Source organism: Columba livia, chromosome 5 (genome assembly GCF_036013475.1).
Source record: "Columba livia isolate bColLiv1 breed racing homer chromosome 5, bColLiv1.pat.W.v2, whole genome shotgun sequence".
Classification (NCBI taxonomy): Eukaryota; Metazoa; Chordata; class Aves; order Columbiformes; family Columbidae; genus Columba; species Columba livia.
This window is the reverse complement of record NC_088606.1, coordinates 66,415,715-66,436,165: the sequence shown is the minus strand read 5'-3', so window position 1 is coordinate 66,436,165 and position 20,451 is coordinate 66,415,715. Positions and strand designations below refer to the sequence as shown.

Genomic DNA, 20,451 nt, shown 5'->3' with positions numbered 1-20,451 from the left:
TTGTTTGGTTGTTCTGATTGTTGTTGAGCTATTTACTAATGAAAGGTTCAGCTCATTGGAATATAGAGCTTGTGTTTGTAAAACATTCAGTCACAGTTAATCATAAACTGATTCTGGTGAAAATTACATAAACCATTCTTTTACTTGCAGTTCCATCTTTATGTTATAAATATTCTTTCAGTTTTGCTCTGAAACCTTAAATTTTGCTGTGTTCTCTCAATTAAAGGCTGTATTTCAAGGCAGGACAGATTGATTCCTATGTATATTCATATTTTTGTGAATGTATTTACTTGTATAGTATGACAGACATTCTTATTCTGGTTTTTGTGTGTTTTTGAAGGATATTGAATGCGTAGACATTTCTGGCACTTCATAAATGGCACTTACTGGCACTTTAAATATGTAGGATGATATTTAGTGGGGCTTCTTTCCCAATTGCAATATGATTTTTTGAAAATTACAACAGCTTGATAAAGTCCTCAGAATAATGCCTGGCTGCCTTTTGTTAGTTACACTACTGCAAGTTTTCAGATGTAAATATGTGCACCCTGGATTGAATCCTGTGATCCCACGAGTTCCACTGAAATAAATTAATGAGAGTAGTTGCATGAACGGGGGGTGAGGCAAACATGGGTTTTCAGAGTCAGATCTTTTATTGCCTTAAAATATGGGTAGGAAACGCCATCACATCTAGTGAGAGCTGGGTGCCTTTTATTAGGAAATTTGCCTTTTTAGTTCCACTTGGATCTAACTGACTTACGACATTGAGAAAAGGAGATGTGGAAAATGTAGCATCTGCTGGTACAAAATCTCATGTGACCAAAGCACTGTGGTCACAACACTGACAAAATGATGGACCCATTATGTATTATGTTTTTATTGCCCTTGCTTTTGTTTTCTGTTATGACTATTTCATTAAGTGGTATACTGCAGCCTTTGAATACAGGCTTGTTCTCCTGGGGACAAGGCACGTGATGGAGCGAGTGTATTACCCTCGGGTAATATGTTCTATATACCATAGTAATAGATGTGGTGGAAATGCCTAGATTAGAAAGAGAGGAATACCTGGGGATTACAGCAGTGTAATAGAGTTCTGCCAGGAGAAAAATCTATGTCCTCAATTTTTAACCTGGAAGATGGGGATAAGGTGACTGTTAACACTTCTGATTTCAGGTTAGACCTGAACTTGTGATGGAACAAAATTCACCCAGTTTGGGTGCCAGTGGGAGAAAGAAGTTAGAAGTTCACGCATCAAAAATTCTCCCAGCCAGCCCTGTTATGTGTATTTCTGATCAAATCCAACAACATAGTGTGAATAGGAACTTTTTGAGACTCAAACTTGGCAATAATGAGATGTTTCCCATTTCCTAGCCCATAGTTCAGACTGTTCAGCAGACTCATGCCTCTGGTGTTGCCTTACTATTTATTAAAGCCAGTAAACAGGTTACTGTTGCCCAGTTGTTTTCCCTTTTAGTCTTGTTTTAAAGATAACAAATGCGATTAGCTATGCAGGCAAGGTAGAGTTTTTGTCTCTGCAGAATAAACAATGCCATATGTTGCTAAATCTTTTTATGGGGTGGTAAACACATATATATAGTGAAATCATCTGAGATTACCCTGGATGTCTTTCTTTACACAGTGCCCTTCAGAGAGGCTCCCACCTATTCAAACAGAAGGCGGAGACCCCCGAGCACCTTGGCAGCACCTCGGATCTTGCTTCGCTCCAACAGTGACAACAACCTGAACATCAACAACCTCCCCGAGTGGTCAGCCTCCTCCTCTGCTTCTTCACACCGCAGCCTTTCACCTCATCTACTTCAACAGATGCAGAATAATCCTAATGGAACTGTAAAAACTGTGGGGAGTTACACTCCGTCCTCCCGGAGCCGGTCGCCATCCCTCAACAGGCTGGGAGAGGATGCCAAAAGGCAGCAGCACAGGCACATCAGGTGACTTTTTGATTATTTGCACATGAGTTCCCCCCAACGTTATCATGCTGGGCTGCCATGTTCTTTTATACTCTTTGTGTGCCCACTTTATCTAATATACAGGTAATAAAATCTCAGCACAGTGGGATGAGTCCAAGTGTGACTATTTTAATTGGAAGCTCCAGTCAAAGGCAGCTGTTTGCTCACAGAGCTCCAGCAGCCAGGCAGACTTTAAAGTTCAGCAAAGCTCAGCAGTGACTTAGCACTGAATTTGCACCTCCAAATCAAGGTGCTAGTGCCTAGTGCTCAAGATATTTCAATAGTCGAGATAACGATTGCATTTAACAGCAAGGTAAAATGTTTCTGAGATACTTGGCCCCTTCATGAAACTATTGGTGCTGTCCGAAACCTATGTTGGGGCTGCTCATGGGTGATGAAGCAGAGACTGTTTAAGTTCTCTTACCTGTAGATGTATGCTGAACAAAGAGTAAAATAGAGGGAATAAGTGGGGCTGTGTAGGAGCCTGGATAAGAGCGAAGTGGTCTTCTTGAGATGACAGTGATTCATGTCATGGGCTTCTCATGGTTATCCTTGCTGCGGGGTTTTGCATACCCCATGACTTTGCTGCTTTTTCTTTCCTCGTGAATTACAAATGTGATCTAGCAGGCACTCTCTGCAAATACCCTGCAGCTATGTCCCACTGGAGAGTAAATCCTGACTAATTAGAGTGATGTAGCTATTGTAAGTAATATAATAAAACAGGGTATTGTGTCTAGGTTTTGATCACAAATGGGGGCTTCGGCTTTATGGACAGACAATTACAGCTTCACTTTGAGGAGGACTTGGAAACTACATCTGTCAAGTGTGCAGGCAATGGAGCTGCACCAGGACAAGGGCTTAAAGCTCAGAGCTGCAATAATGAAGGGAGACAGAGCTGAGTACTGATGGACAGAATTAGAGCTTAAATGTTTTGGCCAAAGCTATTTAATTCCATGGTCATTTAAAATGTCAGCTTTGTCTGTCCTGTTTGCTAATATCAAAAACTAGCCACTGTTCAGAGTAGAAAAGGACATGAGTGTTGTTAGGAAATGCAGCTGTTGGTTTCTCTTTGTCATTTGTAGGTGTAATGGACCTTTACTCGAGTTTTCAAGCTAGTAAAACAAAACCTCATGTAGTTGAAGCTGTCACCTATTACCTTGCACATCCTTCTCTCCTTGGCTGTAGGCACCCAAACCGACAAGCTCTATTTGTGATAGCAACAATAATGCTGGAGAGCGGAAATACGGCACAGTGTAAAAATAAAATAACGTCTGAAATGTAGGAATCACTGGAAGGATCAGGATGTACATTTCTTATACCAGTGGTTTCATGCAGTAGAGCAAATTCATCTTAACATTGTTGTAGGTTACAAGATTGGCAAAAGCTGATTTGATTATAATTTGGCTGACACTTCCTCCCAGGGACTTGTCTCAGCTTGAAAACATGTTTTCTGTAATGAGGCTTCACTTAGGTGAGGAGGTGGATGTGAGGTGCTTTTCAGAGAATGAGTGACCTCCTATTGCACTGGATACCGCTGATGCCACCAGAGTGGGAGGTTTAACCTTAGAGTCAATGGTTATCTTAGCTGGAAGTGATTAAAAGTGCCTCTTCATCAATATTTTGGGGATAATCCACTTCGAAACTCTTCAAGTATAAATAATCCTTTGAGGAGGGAACAATTAAAAAATGTTTTTGAATAAGGAAACATTTGTTTGCTTTGAGTTTGTTCAGCCACTCTCCTTTTCCCTGAGAGCATGTGATTTGGAAAACTAGCACAACTGATAGTGGCAACCAATTTAATGCCTGAAATTTTGTGGAAATGTAATTGTGGTCTCCCTCTTAGTGCATCAGTATCACAGCCACTTAAACTGCCACTCAGATGTACAGTTTCCTACATTCCATCAAGAATTGTTTCAGAGGCGTCCAGAGTACGTCCAAGTACTGAGAAGAGAGCTGGAGGCTCTCTAAATTAAAAGACAACTAAAAGGTTTATATATATATTATTTTTTCCTGTGAGCAATGCCTTTTCTTGCCACAGGCCCATTTTGCAGTCATGAATGGCACCTTACGTGACACTTTCCTCACAGATTTTGTTTAACTGTGTGGCCACCTACTTACTGTCAGCTAAATGTGGGAATTGTTGCTGTCTCTGCTTATTATTTGCAAATAATACATTCACCGTGAAGCTGTTGTTCCCTTTAGATGAAAAAGCCCTTTTTGACATAGCAGTAGCTTGGGTCGTGGAGCAGAAGCAGCCAGAAGGGGTAGGTTAATTAGTGGAGAAGGTCAGAGTATGGCAAAGGGTTAATGAGGTTTGTGGGGTCTGTGTTGTGGAAAGGAGAGGGATGGAAAGTGATGCTGGAAGGGGTTTGTGTGATCTTTACAGCTGGTGTGGCTCAGGTGTTCGTCATTTTATGAGGCTGCTGCTTTTCATACCAAACTGCTTTTGGATGAGGGGAAACTGGGAGCGGAATAGGAGCTGGATCACTGGCCACCTTCTTCTGGGTGAAATACATCTACACGTCTTCTGAATTCTCCACATCTTTCTCCTGCTCCTTTGTGACATGGGTTTTGCTGGGCTGGGAGCCCAAGCTGGGGACGAGGGCGGACAGAAAAGATCGTTTTTGAAGAAGTCATCTATACGATGTTGCAGCCCTGATTTCTATTATTAAGCTTGTCTGGTGAGAAATGATGCATTCAGTGCGAAGGATCAATGTGCCATTTCCCTCTCCTCTTTCAGTAAGAGAGAAAATGAATGAATCTTCTGTCATAGGAGTTAAGATGCTGAGATGTAACACTGTGAGTAGCTGCTACCAGGAGAGGCGGAAGATACAGCTTGATACAAGTGGAAATGGGGTGTATAGCATCAGTTTATAGATCTGGATTTTTTTATGGTGATGACTGTTTCTTCGCTTATGAGGAAAAAGGAATGGAGCAAAAGAACTGAAACACACATGTCATCTTTTCCTGTCTTCTTTTCAACAACTGTGAGATTTGGCTGAGGTTTCTGGTGCAGACTCTATTACAGACTTGCAACCAGAGCTTGCTTTTAAACCCTTAAGTACATCTGATCTTTATTAGCACCTGTTCATAGTAATAGAACAACTATTCCAAATGGTAAAGAAGTTACTGCAGGAAAATGGAAGCGTTTGTGGTGCGAAAGATACACTGTGCGTGTTTTTCTATGCAGACAACTTCTTCTTTATTTATAATGAGAGTGTTATTGACTTCTGTTTTGGTCAGAGATTGGTTAAAACAAAAAGTTCTAAGAAACAGTAAACTCCAGCCCTTGTATTTCATTTTGCTTGCAGCAGTTTGAGAGCTTTTCTTTCTCCTTACAAGAAAGTAAGGTTGTCAATACTTGACAACCATTAAATCATTCTTCTTCCTTTGGTACTCTGTCTTTCCTCATAAATCTTTTGAATATTCTTCTTTCTCATGAGCACTTTCTGTTTCTAGACTTTCTGTGTTGAGTCTCAAATTTTTATGATTTTTTTGAAGTTGAATAGTAGTGTATTGCAAGTTTGTTACAATATCTCCTGTAGGTTTCCCACCTTCTTTTAATATTTGCCTCTTTCTTGCCTTGTATTTTTGACAGTTCACCTATTTTTCCAGGGGTTTATTAGTCATCTTATGCATTGTTCTCTGGCTTTCAATAATTTCTTTGTTATATACCATAAGTAGATTGTGTGCTGTTCAATGACCTATGGCTTACCTGGGTACACCATGCTGAAGTCATTGGCAGAGCTACTGATAGCCAACAATAAGAAAAGATATTTTGGAGAATATATTAGTCAGAAGAACCAAGCTTTGTGCAGATCTCAGGAGTAGCTCCAGGCCTTGGAGTGATGAAGTAACTTGATTATTCCATCCATTCAGTTAATAATTCAGTTGTCTTGATTGTTCAGTCAACATTACAATATTACTAAGATATCCATTGCCAACAATAATTGTAAATACTGACATTTTAAAGTCTTTCTGACAAATTGTTTTTAATGTATGATTTGCATATAAATTTTAAACTTCATCAGGGTCTGTGAATGCACAAGTTTAATTTGCAGAAAAACTAAAAACTCTGGTGTTATGTGTTTTCATTTCTAGGCCATCATGGTTAGATGAATATTGATCATGTTTCATATTGAAAGATTTCAACCAGGAAAAGCATGTGTTTAGGATGAGAAAACCTGTATTTTTTCTGCAGAGTTATGTCTTACTGGGAGACAATTGTTATTCACTGCTTAATTTAATCCTGCTATTTTTATGGCAAATGATTAACTTTGCCCATTTAAAATACCCAGTTAATGTTTTTAAATTTCAATTTCCAGTGCCGTTTACAGTCCTGGTGCCAACAAGGATACTCTGGCTGCCTTGGATTATCAGGGTCCAAAACGCAAGCTTTACAGCGCTGTACCTGGAAGACTTTTTATTGTCGTAAAGCCATATCAACCTCAAGGAGAAGGGGAAATTCATCTGCACAAAGGAGATAGAGTCAAAGGTGAGTATGTAACTAATTTTGAATAAACATTTTCCTCTGCTAAACGGAAATTTTATTTTAAAATTCTCTTCTATTTTAGGGGAAAAAAGGGTTTTATGCCTTTCTTTCTTTCTTTCCAGGGCATTTTGCTCCTACTTCTGTTTTGTAACCAATACGTATTCAGCTACTATTTTAATTGTGACTTCAAAGTGCTGCTAAAATTCACAAATATGAGCAGTAATCGCAGCATTGTCTTTCACACCAAGCATGTAATTTACTTCTGTGGCCATTATAGAAAGAAAACTCCAGGTTTTTAAAAGGTTGTAAACATGTCAACTATCTAAGCAGCTCAGGAGGGAAACAGGGGTAAGGTCAAATCTCTTTCAAGCCCTTTCCGCAAGGAGCCATTTATTGGTTAAGTGGAAAAAAAAACCCTTCATGAGACTGAGGATAAGTGGCTAGAACCTACTGTAAACATTTTGGGGAAGAATTGTGGCAATGCATGTATAATTTCTGTCCACTGATGTACTTCCCAACTAAGAATATGTTAAAATCAAAGCTGAACTTTGCATTATTATTTTGAAGACGTAAGTACACCCAGGTACAGCTGAGAAAGTGGGTGGTGTGTTTTACAGGATTGACCTTCCAAAGGGAGCGTTGTTACGCTGTTTCAGCTGCTGTTTTGCACATCCAGGTAAAACTGGTCGTGAAAGAAAGGAAACTTTCTGCTCAGTCCATACAAACCAAATACCAGTTGTGGAAATCAAATAAAAGGGAATGAATTCAGTGTCCTAAATAGACGTGTTAAACAGCTGAAAATTTCCTTGCAACTGAAACTACTCATCTTGCAAGGTAAAACCTCAAGTATCTCCTCCCTTAAGCCTGCAAACAGGAGTTGGGAAAAAAATGGGGAGCCATTAGAAGGCATTTTTGTGTTTTTATTTTTGGATGTGTCTGATTCTAAAGCGTTTGTGGGTTTAATAATTTTCATTGACTCAAGCCTTCAGAAGGTATAGGACAGAAATCTGAAGAATGCTGCACTTAAAAATAAAACGTATGCAGGATTTATTTTAAATGCAAGGATGAAGGAGGAAGGTTAAACTAAGGAGAGCTGGTGATGTCCATAGGGCTGAAAACGTAATTTTGCAGTTCTGGGAGATTGTGCCCTGATCAGGTAGGAAGCAATGATTATGGTCTAAAGAAAATAGTGCCCAAGAACTTTTGGAAAAGCCCATACGAATTCTTCATAAAACATTATAAAATTTCCCAATTATTGGAGGTTATCTAAGCTAGAGTAAAATTAATAGAAGGCAAGCAGAAGTCTTAGGAATTTCTTGGGAGTGTCAGATATCAAATAAAATTCAAGTATTAAAACCAAAATTCAAATAAAATTGACAGAGTTTTACACGGTTTGGGAACCAGCTTTGCAAGCATCCAGGCTATGAGAATCAGTGCAAAAGAAGTAATGCAGAATAGCGCTGCATAAAAGCCTCTGGGTGTCAAAATAATGGGTACAATCTAGAGAAAATTAAAGCTGTCATGCAAAAATGGAAAACAAATTAAAAGCAAATGTGATCTTTTCATACTTTTACAGCAGATTACTGGCGCTCAGGTTAAAATGTGAAGGCCTGGGGTCTTCTGTATGGAGTATGGAGTTCTCACTTCTCAGATGCTTGTTGAATAATTAGAAGAAAATGAACAATATGTTGCATATAGTGAGAAAAAAAATATTAAAAAGTGAGACTTAAGTACACTCCAGAACTCTTTGCTTATTTGTAATCTCAGAAAATTTAATACGACCAGGAAACAGTGCTGGTACCTACAAAGAATGCAATTTTGGGGGTCATAAATGGTACTTAAATAACTTTCTACACTGAGTGTGTTTACAGAGATCTGGGAGGTTTCAACAGATAAAGAATGAGTATGATTGAGCACCAGCTTCTTTTCTTGGAGGATGTTGTACACAGTTGTGTTCAACTGACTTGTGGGATTTAAAAATGTAGTGATATTTTTGTTTATGTAGAGGATGTAACATCAACATAGATTCTTGTCACTGGAATAGAGACTCCAGACTTTCTGGAGAAAGGCAAGACAGAAAATGTGTTCCCTGGCAAAAGAGGGAACAGTGCAACAGGTTTCTTGGGATACTGAATGTTGTAGAAGCATTTGTTATCTGGCTGTTCGTTTACATGAAAATTGGAGACTATTATGTGCAAAAATATCCCAAGAAAAAGGGATTTAAATTTCAATTAAGAGTTTAATATTTAAAAAAATATATATAGTTCAAGAACCATTGGGTCTATGTTATTATGGCAGTAACTGGGAAACAACGCAAGAAGAAATTAGTCCACTTTAAAAATCTTCTTACAATAGTGTGGCCTAAACTTAAGACCAATGATTTTTGTGGGGGACACTAATCAGTGAATGCCAAAATGCTGAAACAGAAGATGAGATTGTGTCTGGTCTGTGAGTTTTGAATCTCTATTGATGGGGAAAACATATGTTTACTGAAACTGACTGTAAATTAATTATTACTCCTAGAAGAAGGGAGACATGCCCATCCAACATCAAATCATCCCCGCAGGGATTATTTTTCCATCTTCAAGTGTATGCTTTGCACGTAGAATTAAAATCTGGCAGAGGTCTAGCATTTGCAGGCACACTTGTTTCAGAGCATTCTATAGAACTTTGATGCAGTAAAGTCTAGTGAGATTTCTATGTGTGTCGGTCTGCTTTTAAATAAAGCTTGGAAAAAGAAGTGTACATAGGGTTTGTCAGTGTTACTACTCAGGATGAAATCTTTTGGAGCATAATTTAAGGCTATTTGCATGACAAGGCTGGAACGTGGTATGACAGACTCCCATTGCTAATCAAAAGAAAAACTTCCAGAACAAGATCAAGTCCTATTTCCCGTTACAATGTCAATGGTTCCTTAGTTGTCACAGAAAATATGTCAGAATGAACACAACAAGGTCACGTAGGGAATGGAAAGTCCAGGTAAAAAGACAGTGATGCTTTAAAAAGGTCCCAGTTGTGTAACAGTTCTGAGGAAGCCATTCAAACTTAGCATATGTGACAAAAATCGAGGTTCAATTAAACCTGGATTCGCGTCCCTGTTCCAGCCTAAATGTAATTATTTCTAGAGAGTAAAAAAAAAAATTCCTCCAGTGTGAGACTGATAGGCATCCTCTCCATCATCCAAAAGCACAAGCTCTTATAATCCTCAGTGTTTCTTGTGCCAAAACTACTGGCTCTAAGGAGGTCCTACTTTTTTTCCACTCTATACCAGCTATATTTTTGTCTTTCAAAAACCTTCTGAGTGAGACCATGATCCATTCAGCCTGTAGTTTGGATTTTCTGCGGTTACACAGACGTGTTTGGGGTTTAGCAACTCACTGTGTGCAGTGAATGGAGGAAATGAAACAACATTAAACCCCTTGAAATCCAGTTTTTCCTCACTTTGGAACCACCTTAACCTCACATTTAAGAAGTAGAAAAGCTTTCTCTTCGCCCCTCTCCTCTGCCAGCTTGTTAGCTGTGCTGTTCTGTATAAAACACTGGTGCTGAAGTGCTGGTTTCTGGGGTGGTTTTGCGGTTTCAAAGGTGTTTTGTTATTCTGATCCATGTTCAGTCTGACCCTGGGGAGATGCTCATCACATGTTTGCCCCGTGAGACTAAGCACAGCAAAGATGTAGCAAGGCATTTATTACAGGGATAAACCCCCAGAACAACATATTAGAGAAAGGGATTAGTTGGGAAATGTTTTTATGGATTTTCTTTTTTCACTTGGTAGAATTAGAAGGGTCACGGCGAGGGATGAATTCTTAAACTCTTGATGAAAAGTGCTTTCAGAGGAAGAAGAGGAGGCAGATTTTTGTTTTCCTTTCTCAAACCGCCAGAAGGGCATGAGTAACAATAGTTCACAGTATATGACACAAGGAAACTGCTCAGAGAAAGCTGTGAATGGGCAAGGTCCAAAGAAAATATAAACTAAACAAAATGGCCTTGTATTAATAGGATATTATGTAGCCTGTACAAAAATATCTGCTTTATTTTTAGTTGTTAGTCATACATACTGACATCATTTGTGTGTCTGCCACTCATGAAAGAAGGGCCATGGCTGTTGTAAAAATAAATGTGATATTTTTATTTATGCAAGAACAACCCTCATCTTATGTTTTCACAAAAAAATGAAGAAGAGGTAGCTTGATTACCCACCGAAACACTAACATATTTTGTTTCTTTTTTCATTTTATATCTAAATAAATAAATAAATCTGCCACAAACCAAACACACACACACACACACACACATATAAAGTATCTTTAAGATGTATTTCAATCAGCTTTTGTGTTGCTAAATTAAATTTTTACACTGCAAATCAAGTGGCCTCCTTTATAACAAATCTCAGATGTAGGAAGGGAATGCAGTGCTCCAAAGGTCTTTGTGATCAAAGAATTAGCAGTTTTCTGGTTCATGAAGGTTTAACAATCCAGCAGTATCTGTGCATCCTTGAGAAGGTTACCTTGGATTCACATCTGTGCTGGCATATGGTTTTGGAAAGGTAATAGATCTGGGTACCAGTCAACATGGTGCAGACAATCTTGGGTCACTTAGAAAGACAAAATCGGAATTGTTATCAGAATCTATGTTGTATTAAACTATACCTGAAATGCATAGGAATTATCCCAGGAAAGAAAAGACCACATGGTTTCCTGGTTGAAACACTTTGAGAACTTTTGACGTCTCACCCTGCTCAGTTTTGTTTTACTTGTCTTTCTATGTGTTTTTGTAACAACATTTCCATTTACCATGTGATTTCTAGTTATTTCTTCCAATGTCAGGCCCCAGATCATAGTATAGGTTGTTCGTGGGTGGCTTCCAGCTGTAAATTTTCACTTTCCTCTCTTATTTTGGCTGCCTGCCCTGATGTGACTAGCTCCTCTCACCTAGAAGGTAAACAGAATGCAGGACTAGTTTTGAAGAATGCTTGATTTCTTTAACTCTTACTGTAACTAAACAAATTTTCTAGTGCTTAATATCTAGAACAATAGGGAGTTATTTCAGTATCCCAAATATGCTCCAACAGACTTTTTTGTGACCCTTCTGAGATGCCTCCTGTGCTGGCATAGTCTGAAAAGAGTTTACCACAACCGAGATCTGTTCTCAGCTACATTCTTTGGGGTCACAGAAGCCGTAGTAATTCAGTAGTAGTGATTCAAGCATGTGTTCTAGGCAGAAAGTCAGTAGTTCTCAGCATTAGAAACGCTGACCCTTGCAGCACTACTTGTATTTCAGTGTGATCTCAGCCAGCAGGGCAATCCAAATATATCACTAGCATTTTCATTTCTTGCGAAATCTACTTGTAAGTCATTTTGAAAAAGAAAGATTATTAAACCCCTGCTGTGCTTGAAGATATTGCCAACAGACAGCGCTTGCGGGCAGACGGAAAGTTGGTCCCCCAGGCTTTTGCACTAGTTAGATTAGTAAATAAAATACTGAAAAGGGAAGAGCCTCTGAAATGATGTTTTGTTTGTTCAAGAGCATTTTGTACCTTGTGTAAATAAGTATGGCAGCAAAATTTAACCTAAGAGGTTTGCGTAAGTATTGTTTTGCTGCTCTTTTATATGAAGAATGAAATTAATGTGAAATGGAATATTAATTTTACTCAGTTTCACTGGTTTATTTTGCTTCCTTACTGTCTCCTGACTTGATCGGTTTGATTTAAATTCCGAACATAAATAATTATGACTCACCACAAATAATAACACAACTAATTTCTTCAAGTTGCTTGTATCTGAAGAGCAGGAGAGAGTTGTGCTTCTAACTTATAGTCAAAGTTTTGTAACAAAGACCTTGCACCTGTGCCAGCAGGAGAACTCTTGCTGTCAAGACTGCGAGAAAGTGGTTTGGACATAAACCCATCCACAAATCCCCATGGTCTTAGCTCTTGCCTACTTAAAACCAACCTTTCTTGAGTAGTCAGTGACTGGCCTGAAATATTCAGTATATGGGGAGTACCAGAAGACAGAGAGGAGCTATGAATGGTGTATCATCCAACACAGTAGTCCAGGCTCCAGATTTGTGTTGGTTTGAGACCTCTTCCCAGATTAATGCCTCTCCTCTGCATCCCCCTGACCTGGAGTTTGGGAAAGAAGAGCGAACTTGACTCTGTCTGCACCTTTCTCAACAGAGATGGTGGTCATTGTTACAAACAGATGGGTTTTTCTGATGCTCAATTTGAATTTCTGTCCAAAATTCAAATCATTGCAGAAGATTTGTTATGTTGCTTTTCTCTCTCCTTCACTATCTCCAAACTATTTGAGAGACACACAAATAACAGGAAAAAGATGATCTTCATAGAAAGTTGTTGGTAAAGACTTAAAAAATGAAGAAAAAACAACATACAAGGCCAAACCTTGAACAGCACAGCTCATTCAGTTCTGTTTCAGTTGAGCCCTATTTTCTCAGATTTAGAGGATTATGTGCAGATTATTGTATTTGTAGATTTTGATGTAGTGAGTGGTTGCTCTGTTAATAGTCACTGTCAACTTCTCATGCTGAGGTCCTTTTCCTGACCCTTGCTTGTTTGCACTGCTTCTTTCTTGAGAAAGCAGAGGTGATAAAAGATGAAATCTGGTTTAAGTCAGGATCTAGCCTGACACTGATTGTGACCATTGTGGCTGGGCTGTGACATGCACCCAAAACCTGAGCCTAAAGTTCCTTAGTCTTACCTTCTGCTTGCAGTGTGGGTGGACATAGAGACTCTGCACTAGGCACAGGGAATGGCACTTAGAATATTAGAAGTCAGACAATTAAATACCAAATTACAGGTAGGTACGGTTGCTTTTCAGCTGCACAAGCAGAGCCACTTACATTACAGAAGGGTGAACAACTTGAAGCCACAGTTGCATCACACTCTTGTTTCGGAGGCAAAACTGGAAGTTCAGCCTAAGTTTTAAAAGTCAGGAATATTTTCTGTCCATGTTATTCCCCTAATTTAATTTCTCAGTTAGGTCCCACAGCCTGAGATGGGAAAGAACTGCGGAATTTGCTTCTCCGCCAAAGTGTCTGTGGAGCTGCATTTGAATCTGACTGCTCAGGTTAATTATACAAAATAATTAAATGTGGATACACAAGGTTTTCCCTCCAGATAGCACGTGGACTGCACAAGGACATTTGCTACATGGCAGCTGGAGCACAGTCACTTGTTTGCATGCTGGAGGCCTTAATTTTGTTGTCGTTGGGGCGATAGATGATGACTTCTTCCCCAGTCATGTTGCACTGATCTCAAGTTATGTCAGTCCCTCTTGATTAATTATTTGAAAAGCCGGAAAGGGGCTGCCCAGAAGGCAGAACAGACAGATCTGCTCATCGTTAATCACAAGAAGGAAGCGATATCTGTCAGGAGTGAGGTGGAGTAGGTAAAGAAATAGAGTAACATTGCAACTAAAATCAGATTTTAAGAAAAATATACCTCTTAAAGAGACAGCAAGATGAAGGTGTAACTTGTGCTGACCTTCAGTTCTGCTGTGTGTAAATCTGAGTCAAATTGTACTTCAGACACAGAGAACTGTCGCTCTGCACAGTTCTTGTCTATTAATCTTGTTTTCGATTTACCTGGTTGTATGCAAAAATAGAGCAAACATTGAATTTTGCTTACATTGATATGTGTACTTAGGAAATAAGTCACCATTACAGCTCAGGGTTAGGAACTTATATTTTTAAGTTGTAATCACTTTAGGGACTGTTTTAAGCAAAATTGTTTTCATCATTGAAATAGGTATTCTTGCATAGATTATTTGTCATTTGGAAGCTCTCCTTTGTAAAGGCAAATAACTCTGAAAATTTACACCAGACAACAGGTATTTCTACAAGAGAAAAGCCTAAATTATAATTTTAAGTATTTCTGAGAAAAAGAAGTTAGGTCTCTACCCACTGAAAAATAAAAATCTACTTTATTTTAAAGAAGCAAACCCAGAAGGTTTTTCCATCAAGACACAAAACCAGAGTTCAGATGGGCCCTGAATCTTGCTTAGTTAAAATTCACATGAAAACCCTTTGCATTTCATTAGGAAAATGGCATATTACTGACATTTCAGATACATCCTGTAGAAGCTATAAAGACAATGGCCTGAACTCCCTTACTGAAATTTCAATATCCCAAGGAATTTAGAAATAGAATACACCATCATTTGAAGGAAAAATATACTCTCTTGATATACACTCTTGAATTAGACTGATATTAAGGATAATTATTTAAAGACATTAAAATATAAGATCCTGATCTGCACTTGCTTTTACATGTTTTCATTTTTCTCAGTTGTTTGGTATTTGTTTAGTTTGGATTTGCAGTTTTATTCATATAATTTAACATAATTCTTATTTTAAACCATACTTTTGGTATGAAGAGTCACATCAGGATTCATATGCTACTAGAACCTTAATTTTACTCTTATAACATCAGATCCTTTTTGTAATTCACATTAGGTGTAAAGAGACTCTGGCCTGATCTTGCCATAGCAACCACATCTTTTGTTTTTACTAAAAGCAAATGGAAAAAAAATACTTGATGTGATAAAGCTTAATTATTAATTTTAGGAAAGTTATCCATTGTTACATCCTTCAGAAAGGAAAATGTTGATTAGAAAATCTCTTGCTGGTACCAAATTATCTATTATAACGTATATCTTAAGCACTACTTTAAGAGGGAAAAGACAGAAATTAAGGCCTCATTCTAAAAAAGCATTCATGGGTACAAAAGATAAATTGTATTTTTTTGATTTGTCCTTTAAATTCTCAATTATCTACGTTGGAATACATGAAGTGTTGCCAATTTTTACAGATACGTAGATTATTATAGCTTTGGGTCATCCTGCGGATTTTCTTATTAATGGTACCAGGTGAGACACATTAAAAAAGATGATTTCAGTTTTTTTGGTAGTACAGAATCATCTAGATCTCAACTTGTATATTTTGAGTATTAGGTCATTTGTGCTTCTCCTCCATCTCATCAACAGTTTGTCTCTGTACATCCCTGGCTACCTCACATTTGCCTCTTGGCTCATCATTGTGCCTCTTGCAGTTCCCTCAGCATTTCCCCTCCTTTCTTGGTGCCCATAATGGTATTTTTCCTTGACAGTAAATCCAAAAGAACCTTTATTTGTTTGTAGCTGTAATTTCTAGACAGGCTTGAAACAGAATTGTGAAGGCTGGCTGCGTTCTGGCAACTCCTCATTTCTCCTTCTACCTCTTTTTTGTAGACATTATGTCTTCAGGCAGGGCTATGTGTGTTTTTCCTTTACTGTTGCTATTAGTAATCACTAATATTTAGTAATTCATGTAATAATGGTCTAAAGTGCAACTGTTTTTTCTCTGTAGTAATCACTCTTTGCCTTGTGCTCGCAGATGGACTTACAAAGCAAATTTCTTTTCCCATCTTGATTTGGATGTCTTATCAGCTGCTGCTACCATAAACACATGAAATTACTCTATGGGTGCGAAATATCCAACTTCTTTCTTACAGCGCAAATGCTTTTTGGAGATGGAAATATCTGTGTAATTTGGAGCATCAAAATAGCAGATTTGACAGATTAATAAACTACTGAGTGGGGAAGTCTTTCTCAATCTCTAAGGAGTTTTGTTCTCCCGATATTACCAGTTTGTGAAGTGAAATCAGGACTGAGATTCAGTGCTGAAAACTCTCCTCAAAACCCCCTAATTACTTGCAACAGAAATTGTTCCCTGCCTCACATTTTGAAATTTACTTCAGCTGGAGTCTTAGACTCACTTTTATGCTTTGAAGTTAAATCAATGTACAGTAGGACCCTACAGTAATGATAATATTTGTATATGTTATTAATCAAGTTTTCCTACTTCCTTGTTTCATATATAAGAAATGTACTTTATTCTTATGTGAACAGAGGTTACATCATTAAAAATATATTGGAAGCTGATGAATACCCAATATATATTGCATGAATGAATAGGCTTCTGTTTCATGTAACATTGAATTATCAGATTGACTTTGCATGTAAATGTGCACAGGCTTTAAACATTTTCAAGAGCAACAGGAATTTGTTGACATATTTTTCATTAATTATGCTCCAAATTTATATTTATTGATATATTGTTTTTTGCATTATTTATTTTTTTTACTGCCATCAAAGCACAGATTTACTTTCTTCATTTTTGCTTGCATTTAAATGTAGAGGTGAAATATTCTCTTCTTGTGTTAACAATATCAGTAGGTGAAAGAAAAGGCATAGCCACAAATTTTCTATTCAGCTTCAGTGTCACTGTAGAGTTTGTGCCTTCCAAGGTCAGTGCTGTCCGTCATTATCCCATAACTACCTGGGTAGGTATAGATTTCTTCATATATGTCAGAAAGGTGCTCGGTAAATTGAGCATTTGGGATCCATCGAGGTGCAGGATTTTGCAATAATGGATCTATTTCCTGGGGCTTAATATATTATTCTTATTGACAGTGATGTGTAAATATGCAGCTCATGGAATCTGTATCTCTGAATTTCCTACACTAAAGGACTTAAAATTGACATATTAAAATATTTTTCTGTCAAATATCTATTTTAATAGTTATCTGTGCTTTGTAAGTAATACCACAAATAGCTTGGGATTGCATTAATGAGAAACTGGGTAAACATTTAATTTCAAATGCAATTTTACAGACTTCTTACTACCTCTTTAGTATTTTTATTGGGTTTTTTTTCTGCCTATCATTGATTTGATTTTCATCTTACTCTATAGTAGCACACGTCAGGTTCCAATTCAATGCCAGTGAGTCCCAGCAGTTTCACCCATACGGAATTCAATTGCAGTCAAGCTCAGGGACTATCATTTTAAACCAAATAAGGTTTGTTTTAACAGCACAAAGAATGTGTGTGTTGGAGATCATCAAAGTAGCTCTGAGCAAGTTAATAACCCTCCCGTACCAAAATACCCTGCGGAGAGATTATTTCAGGTCATGAAAACGATATGTGTATGTTAGCAAAGAGATGTACTTGGGCTAATTAGCCTTGATTGTCAGCAGGGCCGTTAGCTTGGCTGGCTGAGCATGCGGCTGATGGGACTGGGCTGTTCAGCTTCCATGGGCTTCTTTTTGGGAGCTCAGGGACCTCTCCACCGAACATCATGTTTTGGACAGATGTACTCGGAGGAGCGGGGTTGTCTGACTGAGCTGCGTTCCCAGTCAACCTACTTAGAAGAGCGAACGGTATTCTTGTTTTTCTATAAAGTCACCTTTGTTCCAATATTAATGTGTAGTGTGTTTTTAATAGTACATTTATGTTCTTTTAAAATAAACATACAGTGATTTGTGGGAACTTCTATAAAATTAATTTAAACATAATACTTGGCAAGTATTTAGGGTCCTTTCAGTATTGTAATTAGTCTCCAATTGTTTACTAGTAAAAATATGCATTGTTGTTCTGCGGTCTTTTGTCACAATCCTTGTTGAGTCTTAAGATTAGATTGTGGTTGGACACGATGATCCTGAGGGTCTCTTCCAACTGAAATAATTCTATGATTCTATGATTAATATCAAGGTAATTAAAGCTACAGATAAAGCTTTTCTCCTGTTGGTGAATCATTCTCCTCCCTATTGTCAGTGTCTTTTAACGAGAAAAATCATTGAAATGTTTCAAAAGGGATCTGTATTGTGTGTCACACCTGTGGGATATTCAAGTGTTTGCTCTGCACTCAAACTGTTAAATCACATTACTCGACCTACATTACAAATCTCTGGAGCTACACTCTAAATAAAATAGCTTGTTTCCCTAGGAATTATAAAACATACGAGATATCAAAATACGTATTATTGAAACTCAGTTTTAGTGTGAGTTCGATTTTACAATGGGTTCAGCTTAATTTGAACAGGCAAGGTTAATTTTCTTTGATTGTAGTACGACCATGCCTTTATACTTGATAAAAGCAGCAATGAGAAAACTGAAAATTGAAAGAATTATGTGAGGGCCAAGAAAACTTGTGACAGAAATAAATTTGGGAAGAGGTTCTGAAGACTGATCAGAGAGGGTCACATTTAAAGTTTTCTCTGTGTCCATTTTTGAGGTACCGTTATTTCAAGTTATTGTGCGACGTTTGCTTTTACCAACGTGATATTAAATTATTACTGAGAGCGTTATGTAACTATTCATGGTATTTACATAAGAAGAAAAAGATCTAATGCTTCCTATGTCTCTTTTCTATTTAGTTTTAAGCATCGGTGAAGGTGGATTCTGGGAAGGCAGCACCCGGGGACATATTGGATGGTTTCCTGCAGAGTGCGTTGAAGAAGTTCAGTGTAAACCAAATGAAGGCAAACCAGGTAATCGAATCAAGTTCCTGTTCAATCCTAATAATGCCAAATGTGATGTATCTGTCCAAGCAGAGAGGCAGCCCAGACAGTAACGTGTTGTACAGCAGCACATTTGTGCAATAGTAGAAACTGCCGAATTAAAATAGAAAGCTGGGTTTATTGATCAGATTTTGCTGGGTGTTCTCCAAACAGTCTTTCTCGTGAGGGACTGTGCTACGAAGTACTGCAAAATCATTTACACAGAGCTGTTTGCAGACGTTCTGTAAAGCATTATGCTGCATTTTATTTTCGGGCAGTATGGGAGAATGGTTAATTAGACAAATAATGAAGAAAAACTGGCCAGTCATCTCCTGATTTGAGGTCATCATACAATGCATTCAGCTCTTGTTCACAGCAGTAAAGATGCCGCTGTTGACCTTTTCCTAAATTTTAGAGGAGGCATCCATTAGTGGGGTGTCCCATTTACATCCTTGCTGATAGTGAGGAAATAGAATCCTCCTTTATCATATACTTGTGCTGCCACGAGTAAGTAAAACAAAAGTGACTATAAGCAGAGAGTCTTTGCAGTTCTGGTATAATAAAAGAAATGTACTTTGAAGCCTGTTATTTTAAGAATTACCTACCATCTCATAATTTCACTGCTTTTAAGAATTAAGATATGAGGACATCCTCTCTAATTAAAACCTCATTATAAATGAACTGTGAGAACACAATTAATGTTCTCCAGGAGTGTATGCAATTTTAAATTAACTGTTGATGTGGTTTGGATCTCCTCTGTATTGTTTAAGAACTTCTGGCATTGCACAGACAATATGCTAAAATTTCTGCATTGTATCATTCATTCATTAACATTATTCTTTTATGTATGTCATTATAAGCTGCACAGGTATAGTTTTCTTTTGTTATATATACCCACTGTATAAACATGAAAGAATGAAATAGAGTACAATGGACAAGATAATAGTTCCAGAGTAGTAAGGATTTGGAAATATTTATAAAATTTTATAATAATTTTGATTTCATCGCTGTGAAAAGCATATACTTGCTTTTCTATTTCCCTTTTGAAAGAGAAAAAGAAAAGGAGGCAAACCAGATCTAGTATTTGGAGGGAATGGATTTAGCCTCTGAGAATAGAGAGAGAATAGTTATGCAGCTCTTCAAAGGGCTTAAGAACAAATCAGAAATTGAAGATGGAGGAATATTAAACAATAAGAAGATTGAGGTTGGAATTGGCAAATCTAGGAACAGTGCTGTTCTCAAATACTGGATGTAAAGAGAGAATAACAAGTTGCAATTCTAGTGTGACTTCATCTGTTAGCAACATTATGGAAGCTGAATAAATTCCACCAGTGTGGAACATAAGCTGGTGAAGAGCCATGTGTGAACTGTTCTGAAGATCCTTTAGTAAAACCTCGTGGTCACTTGATTGAAAGACTTCAGAAAGATGCAATTTACATAAGTCATCACTAACACCTTTCTTGGGTCTATCATGGCAATTCTGCATTAAATTTGAGCTCCATTGAATTTGTCTTCAAATCTGACAAAAATCCTGAGAAGGGGCATTAAGGAAAGTTCTAAAACGTGAAAGGAGTTTTGCAACTTCTTTAGATATATAAAGTGGTTCTGAAGAGAAGGTAACCAAACCTGTGTGTCAAAAATCCTTAAAGATATTTTCA

The 20,451-nt window shown here is 37.7% G+C and overlaps 1 protein-coding gene across 5 annotated transcripts in view; it reads left to right on the top strand.

Annotated features, from left to right (window-relative positions):
* The window catches only part of SHANK2 (SH3 and multiple ankyrin repeat domains 2), a 315,788-nt gene that overhangs the window by 114,864 nt on the left and 180,473 nt on the right, over positions 1-20,451 (top strand). For all 5 annotated transcript variants that reach the window (XM_065065546.1, XM_065065547.1, XM_065065548.1 and 2 more), the window contains 3 exons: positions 1,640-1,949; positions 6,293-6,462; positions 18,671-18,784. In XM_065065546.1, the coding sequence (XP_064921618.1) occupies positions 1,640-1,949; positions 6,293-6,462; positions 18,671-18,784 (594 nt within the window). The remainder of the gene's footprint in view (positions 1-1,639; positions 1,950-6,292; positions 6,463-18,670; positions 18,785-20,451) is intronic.